At 57.1% G+C, this 21,535-nt stretch overlaps 8 protein-coding genes across 8 annotated transcripts; 3 read left to right on the forward strand and 5 right to left on the reverse strand.

The window, feature by feature from the left end:
• Nucleotides 1–909: 909 nt before the first annotated feature.
• On the forward strand, nucleotides 910–2,492 carry E0L32_012248 (uncharacterized protein; the record flags this gene model as incomplete). The annotated part of the gene is made up of 4 exons (XM_031135067.1): nucleotides 910–1,161; nucleotides 1,251–2,036; nucleotides 2,107–2,148; nucleotides 2,217–2,492. 4 exons carry the CDS (start codon nucleotides 910–912, stop codon nucleotides 2,490–2,492), a joined length of 1,356 nt encoding a protein of 451 aa, XP_030998992.1.
• Nucleotides 2,493–4,088: 1,596 nt separating this feature from the next.
• On the forward strand, nucleotides 4,089–5,582 carry E0L32_012249 (uncharacterized protein; the record flags this gene model as incomplete). Its single annotated transcript, XM_031135069.1, has 1 exon — nucleotides 4,089–5,582. One exon carries the CDS (start codon nucleotides 4,089–4,091, stop codon nucleotides 5,580–5,582), a length of 1,494 nt encoding a protein of 497 aa, XP_030998993.1.
• Nucleotides 5,583–6,012: 430 nt separating this feature from the next.
• Nucleotides 6,013–7,360, reverse strand: E0L32_012250 (uncharacterized protein; the record flags this gene model as incomplete). The annotated part of the gene is made up of 2 exons (XM_031135070.1): nucleotides 6,013–7,022; nucleotides 7,087–7,360. The coding sequence occupies 2 exons, from the start codon at nucleotides 7,358–7,360 to the stop codon at nucleotides 6,013–6,015; spliced, it is 1,284 nt and encodes a 427-aa protein (XP_030998994.1).
• A 1,668-nt stretch (nucleotides 7,361–9,028) lies between these two features.
• E0L32_012251 (uncharacterized protein) lies at nucleotides 9,029–10,105 on the forward strand (the record flags this gene model as incomplete). The annotated part of the gene is made up of 3 exons (XM_031135071.1): nucleotides 9,029–9,207; nucleotides 9,329–9,633; nucleotides 9,762–10,105. The coding sequence occupies 3 exons, from the start codon at nucleotides 9,029–9,031 to the stop codon at nucleotides 10,103–10,105; spliced, it is 828 nt and encodes a 275-aa protein (XP_030998995.1).
• Nucleotides 10,106–10,619: 514 nt separating this feature from the next.
• Nucleotides 10,620–11,412, reverse strand: E0L32_012252 (uncharacterized protein; the record flags this gene model as incomplete). The annotated part of the gene is made up of 3 exons (XM_031135072.1): nucleotides 10,620–11,007; nucleotides 11,126–11,337; nucleotides 11,410–11,412. 3 exons carry the CDS (start codon nucleotides 11,410–11,412, stop codon nucleotides 10,620–10,622), a joined length of 603 nt encoding a protein of 200 aa, XP_030998996.1.
• Nucleotides 11,413–12,188: 776 nt separating this feature from the next.
• Nucleotides 12,189–13,494, reverse strand: E0L32_012253 (uncharacterized protein; the record flags this gene model as incomplete). Its single annotated transcript, XM_031135073.1, has 9 exons — nucleotides 12,189–12,275; nucleotides 12,328–12,354; nucleotides 12,414–12,548; nucleotides 12,613–12,725; nucleotides 12,776–12,989; nucleotides 13,055–13,088; nucleotides 13,151–13,222; nucleotides 13,286–13,373; nucleotides 13,470–13,494. 9 exons carry the CDS (start codon nucleotides 13,492–13,494, stop codon nucleotides 12,189–12,191), a joined length of 795 nt encoding a protein of 264 aa, XP_030998997.1.
• Nucleotides 13,495–14,031: 537 nt separating this feature from the next.
• E0L32_012254 (uncharacterized protein) lies at nucleotides 14,032–17,698 on the reverse strand (the record flags this gene model as incomplete). Its single annotated transcript, XM_031135074.1, has 7 exons — nucleotides 14,032–14,854; nucleotides 15,003–15,401; nucleotides 16,026–16,965; nucleotides 17,024–17,044; nucleotides 17,113–17,411; nucleotides 17,524–17,610; nucleotides 17,685–17,698. The coding sequence occupies 7 exons, from the start codon at nucleotides 17,696–17,698 to the stop codon at nucleotides 14,032–14,034; spliced, it is 2,583 nt and encodes an 860-aa protein (XP_030998998.1).
• A 2,460-nt stretch (nucleotides 17,699–20,158) lies between these two features.
• Nucleotides 20,159–21,157, reverse strand: E0L32_012255 (uncharacterized protein; the record flags this gene model as incomplete). Its single annotated transcript, XM_031135075.1, has 1 exon — nucleotides 20,159–21,157. The coding sequence occupies one exon, from the start codon at nucleotides 21,155–21,157 to the stop codon at nucleotides 20,159–20,161; it is 999 nt and encodes a 332-aa protein (XP_030998999.1).
• Between the last annotated feature and the right edge of the window lie 378 nt (nucleotides 21,158–21,535).

Raw genomic sequence — 21,535 nt, forward strand, 5'->3', positions numbered from 1 at the left:
GGCCTATTTTCCCATTCTGGCGTCCACAGTATACGGTGCATTATACCCTCGAAGCCTGGACGATGTACCATAATATCGACAGTCGCTCTGCAGAGGGTGTTTGAGGATGCGAGTGTATTTCCTGCGAAGAAGGTTGTTTTCGACTTATCCAGTCTCGACGGAGGTGGAATGAACACACCATCCTAATCCTCCATAGATCCACCTACCTGCCTTATGTGCTTTCCATGCTGTCCAAAGCTATCTTTGGTATGAATTCTAGGATATAATCCTGCGCTTTCATTATCGTGTGCTCCTGAAGTTTGTCCCCATGGCCTACTGCCAACCAGTTGTAGCGTCATCGGATGCATGGCCAGCGTATACGAGCGATAAGTCCACTATTGCACGAGTGGGTCTGGCGGATGACGCGCCCAGGTGCCCCTGACCATACGACCCGACCCTTTGAAAGCCTGAGAACAGGGAGGGTTTTACTTGTACACCTCATGAAACGCAGTTCCATGTTGTCAATCGCTACCCTGTACATCCAGGTGTCTGTCTCCTAAAGAAGCAGAAACCCGATCAACAAGCGTGGCCAGGGCCGAATTCAATCTTTACCAGCGCAGAAATTGGTGATTGGTCTCAGAGTGTCGCGTGTCCGGGCTGGGTCTGCGCTATCCCTTCGTTCACTAAAACTGTGTCCTGCGGTCGGTGCATGTCTTACCTCAGCCGCGCGGACGGAAAGTTACGAAGGCACACGGCGCCCCGTTCGACGACGTGGCTCCCCTGGAAATGGTCACTGGCGGCGGAAGCATTTATCTCGGATCCCTAGCGACGCTCTCACCTTGAGAGGGATATATCTACGATTTGAAGAGCAGAAAGAGAGAGTGTGTGCGCGTGTGTGAGGACCTTGCTTTGTGGACAAAAACTCCGACCATGGCGCCCGTGGAGCCGATGATCCCGGCCGAGATCGCGCCCGAGCGAGCGTCGCTCTCGCGGAGGACGTCGCAGACCGAGAGCATGCTGCGGATGCAGAGGTCTTCGCACTCGTCGGCCGGCGGCAGTCTGAAGGAAGGCGGAAGTCTGAGGGCGAAGCTGGGCCTGGCCGGCGTGGCGCGGCGGACGCTGGGTATCAGTCTGTTGATGGTGACGGTGTGCCTGTGGACGCTGTCCAATTTCCTTGCGAGTGTGAGTTATGCATAATATTCAACGACCGAAAGGAGCCCCTCTTTCGGAGCCTGGAAGAAAAAGAGTGCTAACATCGTCGCGGCTGGCAGTACATCTTCTCCGACAACACATATAGCAAGCCATTCTTTGTCGTCTACGCCAACACATCCATTTTTGCGATTTCGCTCATACCCATGGCGATCAAGTTCCTGCTGAAGAACGGGGTGGAGGGGTTCCGGAACGCGGCGCGGGACGTCTGGTACGAGCACAAATACGGCATCAAGGCCGGCAAGAGCCAGCAGCAGGAGGACGACGACGACGCCACGGCCGGCGAGCGCCTGCTCGTGGACGACGAGGGGGCCCTGGACCCCGCCGACGCGGCGGCGGCGGCGGAGAAGGAGGAACGGCTGACGTTCCGGGAGACGGCAGTGCTGAGCCTGGAGTTCTGCATGCTCTGGTTCCTGGCCAACTACTTCGCCTCGGCGTGCCTCGAGTACACGAGCGTCGGCAGCGTGACGATCCTGACGTCGACGAGCAGCGTCTGGACGCTCATCTTCTGCGCGCTCATGCGCGTCGAGGGCTTCACGTACCGCAAGCTGGTCGGGGTGCTGGCGTCGCTGGCGGGCGTGGTGCTCATCTCGTCGGTGGACCTGTCGGGCGCGAGCGACGAGAACAGGGGCAACTTCCCGCACAAGACGCGGGCGCAGATCGCCATCGGGGACGCCATGGCCTTTGTCAGCTCCATCATCTACGGCCTGTACGTGACGGTCATGAAGCGCCGGGTGGGCAACGAGGACCGCGTCAACATGCCGCTGTTCTTTGGCCTCGTCGGGGTGCTGAACCTCGTGTTGCTGTGGCCTGGCTTCTTCATCCTGCACTTTACGGGCATTGAAACTGTGAGGTTGCACGATTACGACATGCAAGTGTTTTGATGAAGAGAGTGACTAATGATCTTTGGTTTCACAGTTTGAGCTTCCGCCGACCGGTAACGTCTGGTTCATTATCATCGTAAGTAGCTCCAGAATGCAAAGCTGGTTTCCAGAACAAAAGCGGCTTACGATCCCGATCCACCACAGCTCAACTCAATATCCTCGTTCATCAGCGACATGTCGTGGGCGTACGCGATGCTGCTCACGACCCCGCTCGTGGTGACTGTGGGCTTGTCCCTGACCATCCCGCTATCGCTCATCGGCGAGATGATCCAGTACGCGCAGTACTCGAGCTGGGTGTACTGGGTCGGGGCCACCGTGGTGTTTGTGTCATTCGTGTTTGTCAACAACGAGAGCCACGAGGAAGGGGGTAGCAGCAGACCACCGCAGCGCGCGTCCGACGGAGGGCATGGGTCTGTGTAAATGATACAACATCGAAGAAGCGAGTGATCATGGCTTGTTGGAAACACTGGGCAACATATTCAATGGCATCGTGAAGGCGTTTATGGAGTTTTACTGCCTCGGTTGTGACGAGGGCAAGGGACCTATTGCCTAATAGAGGGATCGTACATAACAGACTCTTTTGGAACAGATTTAGATACAGGCATGGACATTCAAATTTCAAATGATTTCAAATGGCATCCAGCGGTAGCAGTAATCCTACAGTGTCACTCGGTTCTTCCCGTGACAGAGCGGTATCGGCCTTGGCCTAGAGCAACACATTGGTTGTTTCCGGGTAAGAGGTAACAGTCAGTGTCATACTGCATGAATCACCAAATTGCAGCCGGGCGGGAGAGAGTGTGGGCGTGCCACACTTGAGCTGTCTTGACAAGCCTCCTCTCTACTGAGGAGCCAACCACCGATCGGAAAGGGGCCTTCAGCGTGGACGATCCCGATCTACGGTTGAGGTAACCACTGTGGCGATCCGGGCGGCCCCGTGGCGCTGATTGGGCAGGGGGGAGTAGGCGCCACAGCTCCAGAGCTTAGCGCTCATTTTCCCATGTTTTAGGCCATGGGCAATTCTATTCTCCCACTGGCCTTCTCCCACTCCCACATGCTAAAGACAGGATTGATCCATTTTCACCAGCCATGTGCCTACCCTCCTTGCTCGCTTTTAAGCTCGATTACAGTCTTGATTTTGCGGCCTAGTGTAAGTACAGGCAAGAAAGGCCCGCTATTGCCATGCCCAAAAACTGCCCATGACCCTGCTTTGCTTGGGGTCTGGATCTTTTTATTCGCCCCAGCCAAGTACATGCCTTGGTAGTGTGGGAGACAAGAGTCATGGCGCATGCAATTCGAGAGAGGAAGACGAGAGAAGAGCCTAGTGTCTCTACTCAGGTCGGTTCTTAGGTCGGGTCGGTCAAAAGCTGCCCGTGGTAGGTTTCTTTCTCTTTCACATCCTAGACCTTTTGACAAGCAGTTGGACAGACACTCTTCCCTTTGTTGATCTGTCAAAGTGCTTGTCAAGGTTGTTGTCCATCGGTTATTTTGAGTTTTGCGCCCTCGAGGACCGCGGCTCTGTCCACTGCCTGCGAATCTTGGTGACGCACGGGAAGGCGACGACGATCCTCCAGGGCAGGTCGCTCCCTGCTTTCCCGCAGCTGCACGACTGCTTCGAGCTCCCTACTGCCTACATGAATGGATCGTCCCGTCTTTTCTTCAGATCCATCGCCCTCGCTCTCCTTCACGAACAGTAGTCAACTCACGGGCTTCAATGTTCTTGCTCAGGTAGCTTGCGGCTGCTTCGTCTCTCCTCGTTACCACCAGCTCCCGCAGACCGTTCTTGCCCGGTCAGCGTTGTAATTGCTTCAGATCACCTGTGCTTTACATTCAGGCTCTAATATGATTCTCACGATCTACGACTCATCAACGCTTTGTTCCAAGCCGGCCTCAGCATCTTACCATCACGATATCCTTCCACAGCATCTCTGCCTCTATTCGCAGTTCCCTACTTGACCGGTCCCCTTCTCTTCCTAGTCACAAGACCAGCGCACCACCTGGTGACGCACCTGGCCTGCCATGTCCTCCCAGCCTGAAGCTGACCCGAGCCGCGTGCCCTTGGGCGAGGCTGTCAATGTTGCCACACGATCCCTTCATACCAAGCTTAACAAGCTAGTCCTCAGCAGGCTGCCTTTGGCCATGCCCCCTCGGGCCGACACGCCTTCAGTGTACATCACCGGCCTCCTACACATCGCGCCAATATACATCACCTTCGAGTCTTTATGGAGGGATTATATCCAACAGACCAGCTCTGAGCAGACTCCTGGTGCTTCACCCGACTCCCGCCTTGATCAAGCGCGGACTGAATTTCACGTCCCGGAGACGCACTACTTTACGGATGCTACGGTTCCGTCAGAACGTGCCCGGAGTTTCAAAGCATCTGAACAAGTGAGGTCTGCGCTCATCTATGTCCCCGTCCAAGGGCTGGAGCGTTCTGCGAGGCTGCGAGCCGATATACGCAACCTGACTGGTTGGTCACCAGTCGAGGTGGAGGAGCAGCTTCGCACAATCGCCATGACCGGCCATCTGTCCGTCTTTCTCCGGCACATCGAGCGATCTGTGGAGAAACACCCGCAGGTCTTGCTGGCTTACTCCTGGGTTCTATACATGGCCCTCTTTTCTGGAGGTCGCTTCATTAGAGCATCTCTCGAGAACGCTGGGCTCAGCTTTTGGAAAGAACTTCCCACACCCGTTCGGCCGATGATGCAAGAGTGCCAAAAGATTGTTCACGCACCATCAGACGACCCCGAAGATGGCAAAGAGGAGATCATCTCGGACGAGTCACACCTCAGACGAACCCGCGCCTTCACGACCCCACCACCCGGCAATACAAGAGCCAACCCCCTAGCATACTTCCACTTCGAAACGAGTCGTGACGGTGAGGATCTGAAGGTCGAGTTTAAGAGGCGGCTCGCCGAGGCCGATGCTCTTCTCTCGGAAAAGGAGCGAGACTACGTCATTCGTGAGGCCGTCCTCATCTTCGAGAACTTGATTTCCATCATCTCTCAGCTCGACCTGGTCTGCGGGACCAATCTCGCCGGTTTTGGGGACAACGAGCCTGCCAACATGGTTGTGCCGTTCTCGCCACGGCTGTCGAGCCGGTTCCGGGACAGCATCGCGGTGTCCAAGGAGAGAGCTTGCAGGGCGGCCATGAAGCGCGAAGAGGAGGGCAGCAGTGCCGACTCGGAGGATGCCGAAGCCGGCAGCTTTGAGGGCCAGACGTCGAGCGACCAGGTGGCCGAGGAGCTTCGTGAGGCCAGCACATCGCCTGCTAGCCGCTCCAGGACACCCAACAGTGTAACTTTCGAGGAAAAGTCCGCGCCGACCGACACGGTGGGCGCCAGCGGCGAGCCCTTGTCCAGGTTTTCTTTTGGCTCGACGGATGGTGCCGCTAATACCGGCCTGCTCATTGTCGGGAGGCGACCGCCGGCATCGAAGTTTTCACTCTCTGATAGATTTCTGTGCGTGGCTTTGATCGCCGCTGCGCTGGCGTGGGTCAGTATTGCGAGGTGAAGTGTAGGGCGAGCAACCACACCGGCGCGTTGTGGTTCGATCATCATTCATGGGCATTGGATTAGGATACCCTCTACAGCGCATATCGGTATGGCGCTCTCGTAAATACCCTGGGTAGTAAGGAATAGATTGGGATAATCATCAATCACTGGGCTGTACGGTTGGAGTGACGATGCAACCAGCAGCAGCAGCACACATCCATTGGCAGAGTAATACATGTACACTATCCAATGTCTTGTCTTTCAATTCTTTGTAATCTCGCCCGGCCTGTCCTCCTGGGTATATCCTCCGTCATCTTTCCTGAACTCCATCCGGGAAGAAGCAATTCCGCAAGATTTCACCGTCCGCAAACCCCGTTCTCGAGAGAGGTCCCCGCTCACATCTATGGCTTTCTGTCTTGGCCAGCGTTGGCCACGGCGGTCTATGAAATTTATTCAACCTCCTCGATCAGTCGCATCGTCCCCTTCCCAGAAGCGGCTCTCGCCTTCTTGCCCTCCGGACTCCCAGGTGGTGAGTCAGTCGACGCCTTGCGTTTCCTTTCTCCGGGACTTGCTTCATCTTCGCCGTCGCTACTGCTGCCGCCCGAGCTTGAGCTAGATGAGCTGGACGAGCTGCTCGTATCTTCCTCTTCCCCTTCCCCTTCCTCCTCACTGCTCCGGCCCGCCCCTGAAGAAACGGCAGAAGACCTCCTACGGCCCGGGCGTCGAAGTCGAGCTGGTGCCGGCGCCGACGACGGTTCATCAGATCCGCTCGACGACGACGACGACGACGACGACGACGACGACGACGACGATGAGGCGCTCTCCTCCGAGGAGGTGGAGTCCGAGCTCGTCGAGCTGACGAGGCTGGCCGAGCGCACCAGCGGCCTGGACGGCCTGGACCCGGCCGTCGGCAGGGCCATCTGGAAGCCGCCGCCACCGCTGCCGCCCTCCTCGTCGCTCTCGTCGATCTCGCCGCCGTCCCACAGGCGCACTCCCCCGTCCCCCTCCTGCTGCGTCCGCCGCTGCTCCTCGAGCACGCCCGCCAGCAGGCTCACCTCGATGTGCTGCCTGCCGTCGGCGACGGCCTCGTCGTCGAGCTCGACCATGGTGGCGGCGGCGCCGCCGCTGGCGCTGTTGCCTGCCGCGCCTGCCGCCGGGTCGGCGCGGGACAGCCGGTTGAGGAACTCGGGGAGGTGGGACAGGACGGCGGAGCCGCGGAGGTCGTCGGGCGTGACGCGCATCGTGGGCTTCGCCCTCCTCTCGGCGACGGCGGCGGGAGGAGGCTGGCCGTGCGTCTTGCGCAGGTCGATGATGTCGTCGAGCTCGGCGGGCGTGGCGACGGTGGGCTCCTCGAAGGGCGGGAAGGGCTCTTCTGCGTCTCCCCCCGCCTCTGCGTTCTTCTTCCTTCCGGGCGGCATCGTGGTTGGCGATGGCGCGGCGGGCTCGAGGCGGAGGTGTGCTGTCCGCTCCCGTGTTAGTCCAAAGGGGCTCTGGGAACTGAATTATCTCTTGGGTCCACCTACGAGGTACGGAAAAGTCAAAAAGATGCGGGTGCGCCTCGAGGAGGAGGCCGCCCGGCTGCTGCTTGGTGCAGACCCTGCGGCCCGAGCCGTAGTAGATCCGGCACCACTGCTCCGCCTTGAGGATGGTTGCCGCGCGGCTCGACCGGCTCTCGGCCCGGGCGTTCAAGTACTCTAGGGCGATGACGAGGCCCTCGTAGTAGCGGGCCCGTAGGAGCGGAGAGATGGGCCGGGTCCGGAGGTCTGGCCAGTGGGATATCGTGTCAGAGACGGCCATCATGGACGAAATAGCAGGGGGGGCAAAAGTCTTGTAAACGGTAGAGGTTGCTTGCGGTGAATGGATAACGCGTGAGGAGAGGCGTCTATATAGAAAAGCAGGGTGGAGGAAGGGCAGAGGGAATTTGGAACCTCGTCGGCAGGAGGGTCGATGAGGGATGTCCGATGAAACCAACGAGGTTGTGGGAAAGGCTGGTATCATACTTGAAGGAATATATATGGCTCACCTACAGTCGGGATTGCAAGAGTTTTGAGAATAGCTTTGTGTCGGGCTGCAGTATGGTCAAGGACTGTACCTTTGTCCTCAATTGTTCAATTGTCGTCGATTGTCCTCAATGATGAATGACTGGCTGTTATGGTATGCTACTGCTTGAGACAATTGGACTATTGTCTTTGTCAACCAATGCACGGAACTTCTCAGATGGCAGGCAACTCACTCTCTCGCCAGAACCTTGATGGGGACAGGGATCCAGAGTCGTCGTCTTACTTGGCACAGTCTCGTTGCTGTCGTCGAGTTGCAACACACACGAGACCTAGAAAGGGTAGTTAATGTGCAAAGAATGAATCCTGTTATCGAATGCCCGATGTTGCCATTCAAGAGTGCCTGCGTTGAGCACTCGTGATACATGCAGCTTTACACAGTCGACTCTGCGGATGAAGTTTGATAAGTTTTGACCCTAGCCCAGATTTTACAAGTACGCCAGGCCAGAGCTCCGGACCCGTTCTACAACGGCGCCGCTCCCCGTAGCGGCCCCTCCCATGTCTCTTGACGAGGGCCCGTGTTGCTCCCGCCCACCCCTTTCAACTCCATCGTAGCGAGCCTTCTCGAGCCCTGATCCCTGTCCAGACTTTTTTGCCAGTTTCGAGACAGTCGAGACAATTGGACAGCCAGTGAAACCCACGCGGCCTTGACGCTCTGTTCTGTCAGAGAGCTTGGCCTCTGTCTGCTCCAATCCTCGACTTGACGAGCCCCACAGCCCCTATATTTTAGACAGCTCGACTCAGGGTACAGCGGGTGGGCGAGCGGCTGCCCATGTGTCGCTTCGTCGTGGCCATTGGGGAGCGTCAAGAAGGCCAGGGCCTTGTGACAAGGGGGAAACTGGCATGATTCGCTTCCACGCAGCAGCAGCGCGCCCCCTACATACGTACCTCTGTACTTGTATGACAGACAGGCCCATTCCCCACTGCCGTTCGCCGAGCAAGGTGAGAAGAGCTTTGCTCCAGTCCAGTGAGCTCACAGCCCAGCTTGGTGTCGCGGGGTCGCCAGGCGCGGGTCCTGCTCCAGCTGTTTCAGGTACCGTAGCACCACCAGCAGCCTTGGCCAATATAATTCTCACGACCGCGTGTTCGTCTGATCTTTTCTTTTTTTCTCTCTCACTCCCTCTCCTTAACCGTGGTTGCGTCTCCTCCATTCCTCTAGGTCCAGCGACAGTGGTAGGTCTTTGGTGATCCTGCCTCTCCCATATCTGCCTTTCCCCCCTCCAGCTTCCCCGCGCAGCTGTTCTTCCTTTGTTGCGCCGCAACTCCCCCTATACTCTCCCGACTTCGCAACTCCCCTCATCGTCGCAGAGCCTCGCCTGCGATTCTCCCGTACGCCGCCGACCTCCCAGAAACCTCGAGTCCTCCCCTCCCCCCCCCCCCTTTCCATAACCGAACCCGCAAACAAAACATGGCTGCGCCGCGCCCGTCTCTCTTCACCCGCGGCCTGTCGGGCCTGTCGCAGAGCTCCGACCCCAACTCGCCCAGCGTGAGCTCGCCCGCCGAGTCGCGCGACGATGCCAAGCGCAACTTCCTCAAGACCATGCGCCCGCTGCCGACGCAGCACTACTGGCACGTCTACTTTGATCGGTAAGAGCTCTTCTCTATATGTGTCTCATGTCAAGGGGGTGGGGGGGAGGGAGATATCCTTGTTAGTGGTCGCCGGGTGGGAAAAACGACATGCTGATGCAAAACCCCCCCATCCGTACAGACAAGCCAAGGACCAGAAGAAGCCCGACGACGGCAGCTACCAGGCCGAGCTGGAGCAGCTCGGCACGCAGATCGAGTCGGTGCAGGACTTTTGGCGGTACAACAACAACACCCCCGTCGAGCAGATCAAGATGCGCGAGTCCATCTACCTCTTCAAGTCGGGCTTCCGCCCCGTCTGGGAGGACCGCCGCAACATCAACGGCGGCAGCTGGACCTTCCGCATGCCCAAGAGCATCGGCCCGGACTTTTGGACCCGCGTGCAGCTGCTGGCCATTGGAGAGAAGCTCGAGAGTGTGCTAGATGATGGTTTGTTGGAACCCCCCCCCTTCTCTTCTCTCTCTATATGTATACATATATATATATATATATATTATATATATATCACAGCAAAGACACACATACACTGACATGCTCCTTACCGCGGCAATCAACAGGCGACCAGCTCTGCGGCGTCGGCCTCTCGGTCCGCTTCAACTCGCACCTCATCTCCATCTGGCACCGCGAGAGCTCCAAGCAAAAGTCCGTCGACGGCCTCCTGCAGGCCGTCCTCGAGGAGATCCCCGCCGAGCTGCGGCCCAAGCCCGAGAACTACTTTTACAAGAAGCACTCTGACCACGCCGGCTTCAAGGCCCCGCCCGAGCTGCAGGCCGTGCTGGACTCGCAGAAGAAGCGCGAGGCCATGGCCGCTGCCGCTGCCGCCGCCGCGGCCAAGCAGGAGGTGGATGGCAAGACCAAGACGGAGGATGGTGGTGAGGCTGCGGGCGACGTGAAAGCTTGAACGCAATCGAAACCCAAGTAACGACAAATTGTGGTTTTATCGGTCGGGAGGGACAAACAAATGCAGAGAGACGCAGAGCTCGCTAGATCTGGATAGCAGATATCCTTTGCATACTAATGGCGTTATCTTGTTGTTGTTCGCTGATTGCTGTCTTGATACCGATATCTATCTCTGGCCGCTGAGTGTGACTCGAAGCGTTCTTTGTCTGCAGTCAAAGGTATTGAGCCTCGCGGCCCTTGTTTCCTTGCGGCCGATCCTTCCCGCGGCTCGGCTTTATCACTGCGTGATCTCAAGCCTCAAAAGCAGAACCCTCCACGACGCAGCTAGTAAGATCGCCGTACGACTCGAGCGGCTCAGCGACGACGTACGACGTACGACGTGCTGGCTTGATCATTCAGGCTGGAGTACCAAAGCCCTCATCTACCGCGGGGAGTCGACTGGCACGCACACCCCCCGCTTCAAGTCTCGATTATGTTCTCCTTTTTTGTCATCTGAACGCTTGCCGTCCACTCACTCACCTCCACACCCCGGCCCTCCGCATGACGCTCTCAAACTCCTCCCTCTCCACCCCCTGGCCCACGCCCGCGCCGCCGTTGGCCTCGAGGATCATGTCCCGCAGCAGCTCCTCGGGCACGTCCTCCTTGAGCGTCGCCGCCACGCGCCGCAGGTGCGCCAGCGTGATCTTGTTGTTGTTGTTGCCGTCGTCGTCGCCGCCGGTGAAGAGCGCAAAGGCCTCGTCGACCTCGCGCAGGTGCGCGTCCGACGTGTGGTCGCGCGCGTGCAGCTTGAGGGCGCAGATGGCCACGAAGGAAGGGTACGTCGCGAACCCTTCGTCGTCCGGGTCGAGGATGCCCACGAACTCGGCGAGCTCGGCCGGCGAGGTCGGGGGGATGCCGAGGGCGCTGTTGGGTGCGTCTGTGGTTCAGCTTGGGCGAAAAGAAAAAAAAAAAGAAAGTAAAAAACTTGGGCTGGTGATGTAGTGTCCTGTTTGTTGGCGTCACAGTGTGCGGCGGAACTTACATCATTGCGCGCCGGACGTCGCTGGTGGGTATGACGCCCTCCTTCTCGCCGTCCATGGGCTCCGAGAACAGGCCAAAGGCCTCCTTGATCTCGGCCTCCTCCTGCGCCGTGATGTTGTGCTCCTTGCCCAGCTTGGACTGCCGGGCCCTGGGCGTCGCCGTCGCCGCGCCGCCCGCGTCCGCTGCCGCGCCGCCGGCCTTGCGCTTGGGAGGCTGTGACGATGATGTGAGTCAATCGCTGCAGTCCGCTTACAAATTCAGAGAACCGGACAGCATATTGCCTACCATGGTGGGTTACTGTTCGGGCGCAATCGGTGCGCCTCGTGCTGTTGATTAAAGCTATATCTGGGGAAAGACTGGACTGGAGGAAAACGGTTCGCGCTTTGGCGGGGTGACGCTTTCGATGATTAGGGCGGGTGGACCCGCTGGAGCAACACGCCATCACGTGGGAGATGGCTAGTGAAACTACTACCTGATGGCCTGAAACTTTTTTTTTCCATCTTTGTTCTCCTTCTCCCAAAAAGTTCACAGGAGCGCAACAATGATTGCGCTCGAGAAATCAGACACACAGCCTGGCCAAGGCTGAGAAAGATATGTTCCTGATCAATCTCATCCCACAGGTAAGGGAGACCGTGAATGTTGCCGTGTCTCGACCAGTTCCTTCTCTCCCTCTTCAAATCATCCAAAACCACAAAACCGCTTCAAATTTTGCTAGAGCTTGCCGTTTCGAATTGCCCCAGGACGAGCAAGTGTGGACAGTGAAGCAAGATCAGATGGTCTCCGGACCGTTCCCTCAACGTCGATATTTGCCCAGACCCTTCTCGCGAGGCGGGCGAACTGTGCATGTGTGGAAACATCTCTCATTCTCGTTCTCAATGGACTTGTATTGCCTCGTGCGTGCGCCGAGCTCTCCTCTAATCCTCTCTACTACTGCATGACATGACCATTACTCCAGTGAGAAACGCCTCCCATAGTGCTACATCTTCGATTCGGATGGCGGCCTAGTTCCCACCGCTTTAGGTCGAAGCCAATCTCGACGTGAATGGCTCCAGGGCTTGGACCACTCACTTGAAGTTGTTCTTCATCTCGCGAAGCGCCGCCATGACTTCCACCTTGTCAGTCTTGCCCGTAGCCTTCTGGATCACAGGGTCCTGCACTCTTGGTCAGCAAACATGCGTGCTCTTTGGGAGGAATCTTACGTACGTCTAGCCGCATGAAGACATTGTGTTTCTGGTCAAACGAGTTAGCGGTCCTGATTCGCAGAGACGTACCGTCCTCGCCCTGCATACCTTCTCGTCTCCGATAGTAAACTTTCCTTGCGTCTCCTTGTTACTCTCGGCGAAGGCCTCCAATTTCTTGACAGGTTCGCTTTGCAATACAGAGACGGCGAACTTGACATTGGACTTGGTGTACTCGTGCCCGGGCTGTATCACAGTAAGCAGGGTCCCGACCTGAACAAGGCACCCGGGGGGGAAGGACAGAACTTACAAACACGCGGGTGTCGTCCGGCAACGATGCGAGCGTCTTGTTCAGAGCCTTGTCCATCTCTTCTGCGTTACCCTCAAAGAAGCGACCACAGCCTAGACGGACCTCGGTCTTAGCTTGCAGAGCTCTGGTGCACATGCGGGATACGAAACAGCCCTGGACCTACCGCCATGGAACAGTGTATCACCCGTGAAGACTACCTTGTCGTCGCCGTCCTGCATGTACCAGCAGATGCTGTCCTGGGTGTGGCAAGGGGTATACAGGCCCTTCACGGAGATGCTGCCGATCTTGAAGCCCTCACCATCGGCAGGAGTCTTGGTGACCGACTCGCAGTCCTTTCCGCCAATAATCTCGAGATTTGGCGTGCCGAGGTCGCTTCGCTACAGCAGCCGTCAGCCATGTCTTCAAGTCTCATGAAGACCACAGCATAGCATCCTGTACCTACCAGCTTCTTGTTGCCTCCGGCATGGTCCCAGTGGCTAGTACAGAGTCAGACAGCCTCATGTAAGAGATGATATGCCGGGGTTGGACATAAACTTACTGATGCGTGTTCACGATCGCCGTCAGGTTGATTTCGCCTGCATCGATGGCCTTCTTGAGGACGGGGGCAACCCTAGCGAGTTCAGCACTTGATGTCCCATCTTGCCATCAACTCTGCTCCCGACAGAAGACTCACTCGGGAGGGTTTGCCGGGTCAATGATCACGGCGTCCTTGGATTTGTCATCGACAACAAGGTAGGCGTAGTTGTTACTACTGCCCACCCCTGTCACAAAGCAACTCCATGTCAGCAGGTGGTCTCGAGAAAAATGCGTGCACCGAAAGTCTTTACGACCAGAATTGGCAGATTGGCAAAACGTACACATGGGGATCGACTTGATTTGCATCTTGCGGATGTTTGTAAGCTAATCCCACACAGCACGGAGCTATCGTCAGCAACTTGCAACGAGGGCCAGTGATGTCACTGAATTGGGTTGGTTGAGAAGCGTCTCGGCAGGCACTGACAGTTGTAGCTGGGGTCCTGGTTATGTGCCTGAGAAACGGCCTTGTCGCAACACTGATTCTGTTCATGGATCACAGGGAATGAAGCAGTTTGGAGAGGCAGAAACTCCGCCTATACGCATGGAAAGCTTGGGAGGAGGAGCTCGGCAGATGCATGCAATTGCGGATGACGCTATTGGTACGTCTGGGGGGAACAGTGCGCAGATAAGCGCACTGTGTCTTACATCCTGCCGAGTCGCCGCCTCCATAGGCTATGGAGAGACCAAAGTGTGTTGGTTACAACTCTAATATGAAAAGAACTGCTGATACTAAATGCTTGAAAGCTGATAAATTGGGTATCGAAGATGTATCGCCAGAAAAGAAGGCAAACTATGCTAATTATAAACAATGAGTCTAGGTAGGTCTGCAGCTGAGCAGCCGGATCAGACCACGCCAATGGGCTTCGGCTTCCATGGGCCTTGATATCGCGTCCATAATGCCGGCCCAGGTGGTGGAGGCTTCTCCTCGCCTTCGTCTCCCATGTCCTGATCCTCATCGCCGCCTACCTTGACGACGTCCACCTTGCCTTCACTGTCCGTCTCCTCATCCCGCATGTCGACATCAACATCCGGGTGCTCGAGCGCCTGCAGCTCCCGCCTCGACTGCTCCAGCTCCGCCTTGATCCGGTCGAGGTCGCTCATCGGCGGCGCCTCCTCCTCCTGTGCCCCCGACTGCTCCTCTTGCTCCTCCTCCTCCTGCTGCTGCTGCTTCTCCTGCCTCCCCACGATCTCCCTAGATAGCTTCAGAGACCTGATCATGAGCCCGTGGTCCGCCGTAGCATCCCCAATCTCCGCCAGCGCCCGTAGCAAATGCGCATCATCCCACCTGCGGACCTGCTTCCACAGCTTCTCCCTCGTTCCGCTGCCATCCTCCTCGTCTTCGAGGGCGAGATACTCCATCAGCAGAGCCTTGCACCTGCCAGCCTCGCCCGCAGCACCATCACCATCACCACCACCAGCCCTGCCCTCCTCTCCGTCCTCCTCCTCCTCCCCCCCTTCCCCAAGCTGCCGCCAGTAGTACCCCCAGATCCAGGCCAGCGCGCCCCTCGCCGCGGGCCGCAGGCGCACCAGGCTCGGCAGCTGCTCGTGCGTCGCCTGGTGCCGCAGCTCGACGTACGTCGCCGGCAGGCCGATCGTCTTGGCCACCGAGTACATGCTCAGCTTGCGCTGCCTGTCCTGGTGCCCGTCGAGCAGGCCCGTCACGAAGCTGAGTCTCGCCCGTCCGTCAGTCAGTCAAGCCCACAGCTCTTTCATATATATATATGTACGTAGAATAATATATTTCGTTCTCCCATCAAGACAACAGAGAGAGAGAGAGAGAGAGAAGAGAGGGGGGGAAAAGGAGAGAAACATACCGGCTGAACGCCGCGCAGTAGCTAGCCCGCACCGCATACGCCGCCGCCGCGTCGCCGCGCGCGGCCTCGTCGCCGAGGACGGCGGCCGCCAGCAGCGCCGTCGACTCGACCATGTGCGGGCAGTTGCCGCGCTGCATCCACATGGACACGCGCGCCACGGCGGCCCTCTTCTGCGCGTCCGCCTTGCTCTTGTCGCTCGCTGCCGCTCGTGATTGTTGTTGGTGCCGACGGCGGGAGGACGAGGACGATGGCGACGGCGACGCAAGGGCGGCCGCCTCGTCTGGGTAGAATTGCCGGCGCACCATGAGCAGCTCCCGGCGGTCGCGCCATGGCGTGAAGATGTACTGCACCATCCTTGGCGTGCGCCGCCTTCCCCAAACTCTCTTGTTGAGCGAAAATCTACAAAGAGAGTAGATCTGGTATAGTGTAAATTAACTTGGGCTGTGCAATACAGTGCCCCTTTTAGTCTAAGGAGGATGAGTGGTGGTTGGAAATTGCGGTGTCTTCACTGACGTGAATCATCAAGTTTTTTTTTGGTGTATGTTGCTTAAAACCCACTCGTAATATGGGCCACCAGATTGTAGTCTCGTAACATGGAGCATCACAACAACAAGAAGTTCTGACCAAATCATGCCATGGTTCTTTTTCTAACAGTAATTCATCATATCTGAAACATACTTGATATGTGCTTTCTTGGAGGGGATTACACCCACCTTTTCAATCTATGCAGCATTCACCACATGCCTCACGCTCTGCCTCAACCAATACCAACCCCAGGCCAGAATGTCATATTGTAGGTCCTTTACTTTATTTCAGGAATTGATGCCCAGTCTATTCTATCCGAAACTTTTGGGTTTGAATCAGATCTTTTTTTTAAAAAAAAAAAAAAAACCCCCATCGAGCCGTTCATTTGACGCCCTGCACCTCCGCACAACACTGATAAGCCCGGATGACCATGACCGCATCCAGGCCAAGCCAAACCAACCCCTCCCCCCCTTTCCCCCGCTCGCAACTTACCTTCACAAAGTCTTCTCGACCAGGTAGATGCCGTACTTCTCCTTGAGCTCCTTCATGATGGGGTTGTTGAGCTTGGTGTTCATGGGCGCCAGGACGCCCTTGTCCGAGATGGTGCCGTCGAGAACCTGCTTGACGGCGACGGCGCAGGGGACGCCGACCAGCTTGGCCATGGCGGAGTAGCCCTTGGGGTCGCCGTTCTCGACCAGGGTCGAGGTCCGGGTCTCGCGGCTGCCGTCCTTGTGCTCAATCTCAAACTTGTGCTGCAGCATGACCATGTCGCGCTCGCCCTCCTCGTACTGCATCTTGGCCTCCAGGGTGGCGCAGAGAGTGTCGAGCGGGTTGCCGCGGGGCGTGATCTTCTCGTCCGAGAAGAGACCGATCCAGTTGAGGCCGTTGATGATGCGCGTCTTCTCCTCGTCCGAGTCAAAGGTGGCCTTGGACAGGATGGCGGCCTTGAGGTCGGCCTCGCTCGAGGAAGAGGCGCCGACAACCAGCTTGGTGGCCTCCTTCCAGGCGATGGGCTGGGTGAGGGCATCGTTCTTCTCCTCGGAGAGGAAGCCGATCTGGACGAGCACGCGGATGAACTGGGGGAAGCCCTGGTACCTCAGGGTGCCACGGATGACGGTCTGGGCCTCGGGGATGTTGTACAGCTCCTTGTAGCCGGTCGAGTCACGGTTGGGGTAGCCGACAAAGGCGTAGCCGGGGTAGATGAAGTAGGGCTTGGCGGCACCCATCAGCTCCTTGCCGGCAATCTCAACGACCTTGCCATCGCGGTAGATGCGGGCGTTGTTGCCAAGAGCGAGCAGGACACCGCGCGAAGACCACGAGAACTTGTATCCGAGGGGGTTGTCCGAGTCCTCGGGAGCGGGCAGGCCGCCGCAGAAGGACAGGAAGGAGATGATCTTGCCGCCGGCCTGGTGGACCTCGTCGATCGTCTTGACAGCATCTGTATTATATCAGTATATGCATGTCCATATTCCGTCGCCTGGTGTATGAATCCTTACAGAGGTGGTCGATGCCGGGGTCTGGAGGCATGTCAAGTTAGCCCAAGTTCATCGCAATGCACAAGTCTGATAGCACGACAGGAACTTACCCAGGCCGATCTCGTTCATGACGGTGATGCCAGCCTCCTTGGCCTGGGCGTCAAGCTCCTTCATGGCGGGGGAGACATAGCTGGTGGTGACGACATGCTTCTTGTTGCGGATGGCCGACTTGATGACGGTGGCGTGGTGGGTGTAGGGGATCAAGCTGATGGTCAGGTCGTGCTGGGCGACGGCGGCATCGAGAGCAGCCGAGTCGTTGACGTCGATGGAGACCGGGTGGGCATTGGCAACGCCCTTGGAGAGCTTCTGGGCGGACTCGAGGGTTCGGCAAGCTGGGCGAGAGGAGAGGCTTCCATGTTAGCAATGCACGACTGCGTGTGAAGCTGTGGCAGCCGTTGGGGCCGGTGATTGATTGTGGGCAGGCTGTGCATGTGTCGAGAGCCGGGGTGTGCTTGGTTGACTCACCGACGGTGACGGAGATGCCGGCATCGCTTAGGATATCAAGAGTCGGCTTCGTGACGAAGCCGGCTCCGAGCATGAGCACCTTCCTAGGGGCGCAACGTCAGCCATTGTGGCGCCACAAGCCCGAGCGCATGAGCCCGGGTACATCGGGGCTGCTCACTTCTGGGAAGCCATCTCGATTCAGAGTGTCTAGGCCGGACAGGGGATGCGATATGTAAGGGGAAGTGTGTGGGAATACGGCAGCTCGTGTACGGAGTAGAGTTGAGACTAAGGTATCGGAGCCAAAGTGGAGGTTCAATAAAACAGGCAAAATTTGGTCAATTCCTGTGCCAAGTCCGGACCGAGACAGGGAAGCTACAGATGGGCTCGTGGAACACGCCGAATGCAAAGGCAATTAATTATAGAGAAGGGAAAAAAAAAAAAACTTATTTGGGCCGGTCTCAGATGCTATTACTCACGCCGGCGGCGATGCTACGTACACTCGGGATGGATCTGCTACCGATAACGGAACGACGACAGTCTGCAAGAAAAAAATAGAGGGGTCAAAGTTGGTTGGAGGGGTAAAGTAGTGACGAAAACCAAATGGCGGACGAGCCATTGGGCAATGATGTGACGGGAGCAGCTGGCAAGTGGGGCTTGATATGATAAACGGGTTTGCAGCCGACTTTCTGCGTGCACTAGGTGAGGTACCTTCGTAAGTACTTTACTGCAGCGCCTCTGTGCTGTCATCGTTCTTGCTCTTTATTGATAAAGAGGATCGAGATGCAAGGTTGGATGACTCTTGGCCAAGCTCTGCATCGAGCTACCTTCTGACCAACCGGTAATAGCCGGCTACAGACTACCTTAGGTAGGTACGGCGTGCATGAAGAATCAAACAGAATCTACCTTGTCTAAAGTAGATGCACCACCCCAACTGTCCCAAGCTCCTACCGGTATTCGCGCTGGGTCAACAATCTGTGCACCCCAGGTAGTTCTAGCCGAGCGCAAAGCAGCAGCACCTTAGGTCCTCCGGACGTTCGAGTGGTTGCACAAAAGATTTCACGCCCCAGTGGGGTCACCCGCCCCCAAGGAGGCCCAAAAGACCAGACGGACGGACGGGCGGGGCACGAAACCGGGCCCCCACTTTCAGTTCAGCACGCAACGCGTGGGAATGAAAAGAAGAACAAAATAAACGGGGCCGGCCAGGTTGGTTCAGAGAAGGCCTGCCTGACCTGACTCTTTGACAGGGGCCCGTTCTAGCGGCTCTGCTCCAAGCTAGCGCCCTGGCACACAACACCACCCACCCCCTCCAAGGAAAGGAACCTCCACCCTTTCTTGACATCTCCACCCCATTCAATTCAATCTTTCATGTTCTCCATAAAAGAAAAAGAGAGGGGGCCGGGAAAAACATGGCCAACACTAGGTATTTGAGGTAGGTGCCTTTTTTTTCTTTCTCTTTTCTTTTACGACCTGCCTGCTAGCAGAGGTGGTGCTCCCCTTGTTCACAAGACCAAGGAAGGTACTTTAACCTCCACTAATAACAGACGCATTCTCCCTTTCGAGACATGATAGCTACGCCCTACCGGTAGTCCACCGCTGACCTGTTGCCGGCGGTCCCCATCCAGCTACCTACCTATCCAGCTCGAGTTTGTTCGTCCTTTGCAGCGCCTAGTGATAGGTTAACTACCCTCCTGAGTACCTAGTGAACCAAAACCACTCTTTACCGCCAGAAGCTGTGGATCGATAGGTGCGAGAGTACTTCGTAAGTGTGGGTGGGCCGCTTATGAGCATTTGCTGGGCCTGAAAGGATGGATGTCCCTATTTCCCGCTTGCGGATACCTCGAAAAACCACTTTCTCTTTTTCCCACTTGGACCCAAGCCAACCCAACCCTTTCCAGAAGGGCTCCCTGACTCCTGGTTACCTACCTTACGTTGTGTGGAGTAGGTAGCCGCCGAGGCCCTCAATCTTCTGACTCTCCTGGGAGTGAGTGGCTAGTTACGGCGGAGTTTGGGCTTTGGTCTCTCTCTCCCCAAGAGTTTGCTTTGGCCGCCGGGTAGACGGCCCATTTCCCAAAGGAGTAATCATCCAAAGGGTGATTAAACTCCATCCACTCACTACCTACCTACTACGCCCTTTGATGCTCGCGACAAACATACTCACATCTCACATATCCAGAAAGGTCATTTGCTGTGTGGGACATGACTGTGATTGGAGATTTTTTTTTCTTCTTCTTTCTCCTTTTGGGTTCCGGGGCGCTGTTCCACCGGTAATCCCACTAGCTAAGGGGTATGGTATGGGCATGTATCCATACCAAAAGTCCGTGGTTCGCAGACCACATCCACACGAGACGGCCTCGTCTCGTCATCCGAAAGTTTGCTTCCTGTCTCCCGTGTCTCGGGAGACCATGTCCTGTCTAAAATACAATCGCTAAGGGGTATCAAATATGTGTGGCAACTCTCGTCCGTCCTGTCTAGAAACGCCGTTCCCTGAGACCATGTGGTACACAGCCCATGTCCTGTTGGACTCTGGTCCAAAAACGTAATATCGTGTTGTTTTCGTTCGTGATCGCAACCATCTTGTGTGCAATGAAGCACAGTCGACTCATCGTACACACGTAATCGAGAGTCGGTATGCCGAGCCTTTCAGGCTCCCTTTTAGTCGTCCTGATCCTCGCCCTCGGCATCCTTGTCTCCGTCGTCCTCGCCGTCCGACATCTCTGGCGGCTCCCACGCGTCCTCGAGCTTCAGCCCCTTTCCTGTCGGCTCTCGAGGGTAGTTGGGTCCCAGGTGGCTGGCCACCGAGGCCATGTAGTTGCCGAGGGCCGGGTCGACGGCCTCCTTCTCCGGAGGGTCATACAGACCCATGCCGATCAAGATCTCGCCTTCCTCCTCGTCGTCGAGCGGCGGGAAGAGCGCGGGCTCGTCTGAAGACACCTGCGGTGCCTGTTGCTGAGCTGGAGAGAAATTCTCGGGCGTAGGCGGTGCCGTGCACCTGCCCATGTTGCCGACCTGGTGCATCTCCCACGGCGGAGAAGTCTCGGACGACCCCGAGAGCACCGAAAACGGCTCCGTCATCTGTGGGCATGCTGCAGGAGACGGGAACACCTCCGACGCCGGTGCTTGGTTGTACGCGTTCCAGTTGTTGTTCATGGCGAAGTAGCTGGGCTGCTCAAACGCCGTGAACGAGGTGGGCAATGCCAGAGGAGAGAACCCGGCCGGCGAGTTGTATTCCGAGTAAGCTGCGGGGGTTGGGGGAAACTGAGGGAATCCCATGAGCAGGTCGGACTGGCTGTAAGGGGCGTAGGGCATCTGCATCACGGGTTGCTGTAGAGGAACTTGATGCTGCACCATATGGGATGAGGGGTGCCAGCTGACAGGCCGAGGCGCCCGCTTGGATGGCTCCGAGGGGACAAAGTTGGACGAGTCCGAACCTGGCGTGAGGAGGTAGGCCTGGTCCTCTACCCGCTTCGCCATCAAGCCGTCGTTGATCAGGGTCCTCCGCCGTGCTTGCATCATCGAATGTCGTGGGCTGGTGTTGGTACTGGTGCTGGGCTTGCCTATCCGCATATGTCCTCCGATACGCTGCCCGTTGGACCCCCTTGATGATCTCCTCCTCTGCACTGGGGCAACTCCGCGGGAGAGCTCGTCCAGCATCAAGTCGGTGGGATAAGAGGTTTGTGGGAGATGTTGTTGGTGGGGAACGCCACCATAGGGAAGAGAAAACATGGGGAGAATCGAGCCTCCGCCTTGGAGGGATTGTATCAAAGCTGCGAGTATGTGTCTTGCGGTTATGCAAGAGGATCGTTGAGGGTGACGGAGGGATGGGAGAGGTATGAAGGAGATGAAGGCTTCTTCGTTGACGAGAAGAGGCGAGGAAGACGAGACTGGGCTTCCTCGCTACATATTAAGTACGAGTAAGTGGTGCAAGGGGATATGGGGGGGGGGGGGGGTGTTGTGTGCCAGGGCGCTAGCTTGGAGCAGAGCCGCTAGAACGGGCCCCTGTCAAAGAGTCAGGTCAGGCAGGCCTTCGCT

This window comes from Thyridium curvatum (genome assembly GCF_004353045.1).
Source record: "Thyridium curvatum strain D216 chromosome Unknown NODE_147_length_39718_cov_89.191988, whole genome shotgun sequence".
Classification (NCBI taxonomy): Eukaryota; Fungi; Ascomycota; class Sordariomycetes; order Thyridiales; family Thyridiaceae; genus Thyridium; species Thyridium curvatum.